The 6,114-nt window shown below is 54.4% G+C and overlaps 2 protein-coding genes across 2 annotated transcripts in view; both read right to left on the reverse strand.

Moving 5' to 3' along the window:
* Positions 1-144, reverse strand: part of NFAM1 (NFAT activating protein with ITAM motif 1) — a 29,964-nt gene extending 29,820 nt beyond the window's left edge. The window contains exon 1 of the mRNA XM_026046934.1: positions 38-144. Coding sequence (XP_025902719.1) covers positions 38-144 — 107 coding nt within the window. The remainder of the gene's footprint in view (positions 1-37) is intronic.
* A 1,197-nt stretch (positions 145-1,341) lies between these two features.
* LOC112953823 (suppressor of cytokine signaling 1-like) lies at positions 1,342-5,114 on the reverse strand. The gene is made up of 2 exons (XM_026046928.1): positions 4,998-5,114; positions 1,342-2,097 (listed from the first exon to the last, which is right to left on the reverse strand). The coding sequence occupies exon 2, from the start codon at positions 2,029-2,031 to the stop codon at positions 1,342-1,344; it is 690 nt and encodes a 229-aa protein (XP_025902713.1). The 5' UTR covers positions 2,032-2,097; positions 4,998-5,114.
* Between the last annotated feature and the right edge of the window lie 1,000 nt (positions 5,115-6,114).

Consider the following 6,114-nt stretch of genomic DNA (forward strand, 5'->3'; position numbering starts at 1 on the left):
TATCAGAGCTGTTCTCAGTCCCAAAGACATATCATACCTGCTTGCACCACTGAAGCAACCCGTATCACTAAGGTTTTTCTCAGCCGGGTTGAACTCCACTCCATCTGTCTCACCTGTTCCCAGCCTCAGCAGTCTGCGGTTCATGAGGGTTGTACTCTGTGCTGTAGGATTGTGAATTACAAGAGTTTCTCTCAAACTGCTAGTGCATTTTTTTAAGATACTAAAAATACTTTTGCAAAATCTTATCTCTAAATGTTTAGGAAATGTCTTATGCTTAAAAACCTCTTTAGTTTATTACACTAAAAATGATGATTTAAGCTTATTGTTCCTAGAATTGTTCCCATTCCTTTATGCACTGATTCTGATTYTCATAAGAAATTCAGTGGTTGAGTTGCAGACCAATTACTGTATCTCTGCRCTGCACTAAGCACACCAGTACAACAAGGGAATGACACCATTTTCTTGGGTATTCAATCACTTTTAAAAATAAGTATTAAAAAAAAAACACCAAAAACCACTTTTATTAAAATTTCAAAGGCTTATACAAAAAGTCTTGCCTTTTGGGGGGCAAAACCCAGACCCCCAAATGTCCCTTTGCCATCTGTAGGGGGCAGCAGCATACTACCAGATGAGCATAGGACACGGCACTGCGCTCCTGTCCACGCATATGGTGCGCTCCTGGCTCTCCAAACCAGGATTCCCGTGGCAGGAATTCAATGCCCTCAGTATAAAGTAACTCATCTGCACTCCCAAAAGTCCGCTCTACTAAGCTATGCAGAAGCCTGTAAAACTGCCCGTGTTGCACATGGCTGCAGCCGTTTCACTCCAGTGCAAACGCTGACCTCTCAAGTGACAGGGATTGCACTGATGCTGCAGGGAGGCGAGCCCATTCCTGCTCGGACGTGGCTACCTGGATACATGGTTGGCACGGGGGCTGTGTCCCTCAGCACCCAGGCAGTGCTGCTCAGGGCCCAGACTCAGCTGGGCCCCTCCAGAAGGGCAGGCTTTTAGCAGAACTAGCTCAGGCACTTTGGGATAGAGCAGGAGCTAGGGCTCAACTGGGAAGACAGGCAGCTCGCCCTGCGCTCAAGCTTATGGGTCCCAGCTGAGGAGCAGGACTGGGRGGTCGCTGCTCTTTCCTTTGGCTTTACTCCTGGCATCCTGGAGAGGCCACACACTGCACATACGAGGAGGCAGTTCTCGCTGTCAGTGGGTTCAAGCCCCGTCCCCCTGCCCTCCCGCTGCTCTCCAAGCGAGCAGTCCAATCCCACGGGAGCGCCGTGCGCCCCTGCAGCACATCCATGAAACCGGCACTCCAGTTGGCCTCCCACGCACACAGCATCATCTCCCGGTCCGGGCGGCAGACGGGCAGGGGACGGGGCTCCGCTCGGAGCCTGCGCTCCCGCTGGGGGCAGGGGCCAGCGTCTCCCGGGAGCGCGCCCCGGAGGAGGGCGCTGGTGGCGCCAGCGCGGCGGGCAGGCTCCCGCAGCCCTCGGGCAGGCGCTGGCGGCACAGCTCCTGCAGYGTGGGCACCGTCCGGCGGCTCCGGCACAGCGGCTCCGAGAACACCAGGGGCGTCCCGCCCATCTCGTCAAAGTGCAAGGGGTTGTTCCGCGTCCCTGCCACCACCAGCTCCAGCAGCCGGACCACGCAGTCCGAAAACCAGTTCTTGAGGCGGAAGTAGCCCTCCTGGAAAGAGATCCGGAGGCTGACAGGCCCCGTTGGCATCCGCACGCTCAGGCTGAACAGGTAGTTGCCCTGAGAGCTGTCCCGTACCAGGTAGGTGCCGACCGGCTCCTGCTGGAGCTTGGCGTGAGCCTCCCCCACCGACAAGGGGCCCCAGTAGAAGTCGCTGGCCTGAAGGATATTGAGGGATCGCTCCAGGACCTCCCACTCGCAGCTGCGAAACATCCGGAAGCGAGCGGGCAAGGTGGATGGCGCGGGGCTGGGGAGGACGCWCTGATGCTGCCGTTGTGGACGAGGAAGAGTGGCGTGCGTGTTCTGCAGGTCATCTGGCCTCCCTCTGATCATCTCTCAAAGAGCCCATGGATCCTGGAAAGATGCTCTCTTCACCATGCTTCCCCCTTTGCATCCAGCCTGCGGGACATAAGGAAAGCGAGGTAARGCCTTGCAGCCAACTGGGCAACAGAAGCCTCTTCACAGGGAGGAAAACCAGCAGCAGTACCACGAGAGAGGATGCAGGGGGATTGGTTACTGTAGGGCCCAAAAGCACAGCTGTAGGGTGGCAGGGGCAGATGTGCAGGAGTGGGATGTGCATCTTGCCCCCCAGCCCCCAAGGACCACGGCCTCCTCCGGGACGCTCCTGTGCCCGGAGGCCTCAGCCCAGGCTCCCTGCAAGAAGCATTTCTCCATCAGCAGCACCAGGACTGCTGTGGATGAGGCTGCTGACACTGACACTGACGCGCGGCCGTGCGAGGAGCGACGCTGCTTGGCCCCTTCCAGCTCCAACTGCTTTCCGCTCTGGAGCACGGGCTCCTCTCTGCCGGCAGGTGATCCTGCCCTCTCCCGGCAGCGCTCACGTGCTGGGAGCCCCGGCGCCGCTCACACGCTGGGAGCCCCGGCGCCCTGCTCCTGCCCTGCTCGGTGGGTGCCCGGTGCTGCTCCCAAGCTCAGTGCACTTAGCAAGGCAGATTCCTGCACCCCATGCTGCCACCGATCATCTGTCCAAGTCATTTCAATTATTAAAAAATAGTATATATTCTACATAATATACTATGTGTATGTGCATGTATGTGTGTGTGTATATATATATATATGCATACATAAACATAAAAACCACAGCCCCGAGCCAGAGGCTCATTCTGTGTGAGAAGCAGAGCTGTTCCACACCACTTCCCCAGGCCTGACAGGGCTGCAGCAGCTCCCCGCCAACCCCTGCCCTGGCTCCGCCGACGAACTGCATTAACGCAGCGAGCGCGCCGCGCCGCGCCGCTGCCGACACGCAGCCCACAGCGCAGGACGGGACGCGCTTCCCCAGCTCCAGCTGCCCTCTCCGCACAGCCTGCCTGGCCAGGCTCAYGTCGGGCACCGTCTGCCCCCGAGCCCTGCCCTCCTAGCGGTATCCCTGGGTAGCCCTGCCCTCCCAGCCACAGGGCGCAGCGGGGAGACGGCGCGGCGGGACCGACTCCCGTCCTTCGCCCCACCTTGCCCTGCACGCTCCCTCCCAGCCAGGCACACGCTCTCRGTCTCCACAGCCCGCTCGGTGCCTCTCTGCCCTAAACAGGCCCAGCTGGCACAGCCGTTTTGGAAAGGAGACATCCAGCCTGGTGTGCAGCCCCCYTTGCCCCCCTTCCAGCAATCCCGATGACGCAGCCGTCGGGCACGTCTCCGCGCGTGCAGCCATAAACATCATTGTCCGAGCGCACCCTGGGAAGCTTTCCCAGGGGGGAATACGCTTGGATCCTCATCCTGTGATTTGCAGGCCACAAAGCTGTTACCATCCGCAGCCCTGCCCTTGAGCGTCTCTCACTGAGGGAGGGGAATCCCACTCTTCCAAAAAAGTGGGAGGGTAGGAAGGAGTTAATTGAGTTGAATATTTTTTTCCCCATTAAAGTAAAAAAAAAAAAAAAAGGCAGCAGTTGGGAGCTGCTCAGACGGTTCAGCAAGTCAGAATAAATCTTTGGGGAGGCTGATTTAGTGAGCAGAACGCAAGTAAACACAGGCGACACGTGTGGTGATTGCAGCCATCTATCACCCCGCAAAGCTCGGCACTGCCGGCGCCACAAGGAGCTGCAGCCTCTGTACTCCCCTCCTTCCCCCCTCTGCTGGGGGGAAAGCTGCAGAGCCCTTTAACATTGGTTTCTGTAGGAAAAGGAGGTTTTTACTACTGTTACCTGCCTGCAAGGCTGCAGCTAAAGAGACGGGGAGACCGAGTGGGAGCCTTGCTCCCACCAGCAGCCTCTCCTCCCCAACAGCAACTTCTCTTGGGTCCAGACTGAAATTTTGCCAGTCTCGCAGGTCCTGATTGGGAAACAAATCCAAAYAGGAAAACAAGAGCAGGCAGCTGTCTTTCATTTCCAGACTAGTTTTAAAAACAACAAATAGACGATTTGTTCGAGGCTCCAGATGCCATTTGACAAAAACACAACAGCTTGTCCCAGATTTCAAGCTTGAGTCATTCTCCCAAGCCCTTTAAGAAAAACCCACTGCTACTAGAAGTTTGACTGAGTAAGAACTGAGACCATGTCATTGTTTCGAATTCAAAGTAAGTGCAAAAATAGCAGCCTCATAATTTGTACACTTGGTTCAAAATCTCCATATGGGTCAATCCTCAGGCTGCATGAATTTGTTTAGTTTCAGGGACCCACTTGATGGGACAGCAGCAGATGACTGTCTGGCTRGCTGACCCTCTAGAAGCACCTTCTGATACTCCCTTCCCAGGTTCACTCCTAATGGGTCAGCACACACACTACGTGTGTATGGTCTCCCATTTCAATCTAAGAAAAAGCAGACTCCTAAGATTAGAAATTAGCCAGAGCAGGGGGGTGCCAAAATACATATGTATAATTAGTTCTGCTTCCAATTTCCCACAGAGAGATTTGCTTTTTACCTCCTAAAAAAAAAAAAAAAAGCCCCAAACCAATGCTCAAACACATGATCTCCTCCCTGCTGCAAGACAGCAAGAAGAACATTTATAGCTAGAGCAATAAMCTGAAAAAAGCCAATGCCCCGGTAATTAAAAGGCCGGATAAGTTCCCCTAGACCTTCTCTGACTTACTACAAGTTCAAGTGCTTTTCAAAGTAAGTGCTCTCGACACTGGGCATTTTGTTTGCCTCCCCATTCGCTCTCCAAGAAAAGCAGAGTATTTCATATACGAAGACAACCCCAGCCTAGGTGACTGTATACAATCTGTAGTGCCAGCCAAGCCAGCTCTGCACCCTAGGGCTTAATAAATCTGGCATGTTCAACAGCAGCTTCAAGTACTCAGATCTGATTTGTTCATGCACTTTGATTTAGGACACTTGAAAGAGCTTACCTCTTTAAATTTACTAGCCATAAGGATGAGTTTCCGGACATCAGGCCTGGAACCGGTCCAAATTCCAGGGCTTCAGCACAGCATTTTCTACATTTTGCAAGGCTTTGCTTAAGAGCAGGTTCTTCCTTTGGAAGGAAAAAAAAAATATCCATCAAACTGTTGACTAAGCCCCTCAGTTCACCATAACAGAGACCCAACATGCAACAAATCCAGGGACAGGGTGTCTGCCAACTTCCTTGACTTACATTTCCGTAGAGTCATGTATACAACACTTCAGTAATGCTGTAAAATGTGAAGAAATTTGTTTTTATAATTACTGATGCTGCTTCCAACACTGTGGCTTAATTAACTTCCAGGTGGCTCACAGGGGCCCTAAGGATGAACGCAAAGAGCTTTCTAAAGTTGCCATCATCTTGTGGAAGCCAAACCGTGAAAACCAAACATTAAGAGATCGTGCAACAGGAACAAGGTCTGAAGAGCCAATTCAAGCGTGTGCTGAACTCTATGCATAAAGCTGAGAGTAGCTCCTCTGAAACTGCACGCAGGAAAATACGTGGGTGAATTATCCGAATTAGGCCACTGTCAGGTCTATGCTGCCTCCCACAGCTCCCGGGATTTTGCTTTGCACCCCACGGACGGTGTGTGGAATCTGCTCACCGGACGGAGCAGCGGAGCACGGCTTATGCAATCTGCATCTGTCACTGGGTGCCACAGCAGGCAGCGAGGACAAACACAGCCGCCTGCACGGCTTCCGAGGCAGCCCCTCTAGGGCTGCCTTTCTACCCAAGGTCTGTTACCCAGCACCACTTCCCGGCACCGCTTCCCGGCACCGCTCCCGCCAGCCCTGGGCCGCGCACGCACCCCACGAGCCATGGCAAGCCGTGTTCTGGCCCATGGCTATGCTCCTCACGCCATTCGGCTTCATCCCAGAGCTTCCAAGCAGTTCCCTGGAAGCTGGGATAAGCTTTCCCAGATGGAGGTGCCCTGCAAGCGCTCGCAGCAGCGTCCCCATTCCAGGCGGCCGGCTCCTGCTTGCACGTCGGCATCCCACAGAAATGCGCTGCCTGCTGCTTTGCGGCTACCGAGGATGTTTGGAAGCCAAGCTCAAGCCGGGACC

This window comes from Nothoprocta perdicaria, unplaced genomic scaffold (assembly GCF_003342845.1).
Source record: "Nothoprocta perdicaria isolate Ctin4 unplaced genomic scaffold, notPer1 scaffold_460, whole genome shotgun sequence".
NCBI classification, from domain to species: Eukaryota; Metazoa; Chordata; class Aves; order Tinamiformes; family Tinamidae; genus Nothoprocta; species Nothoprocta perdicaria.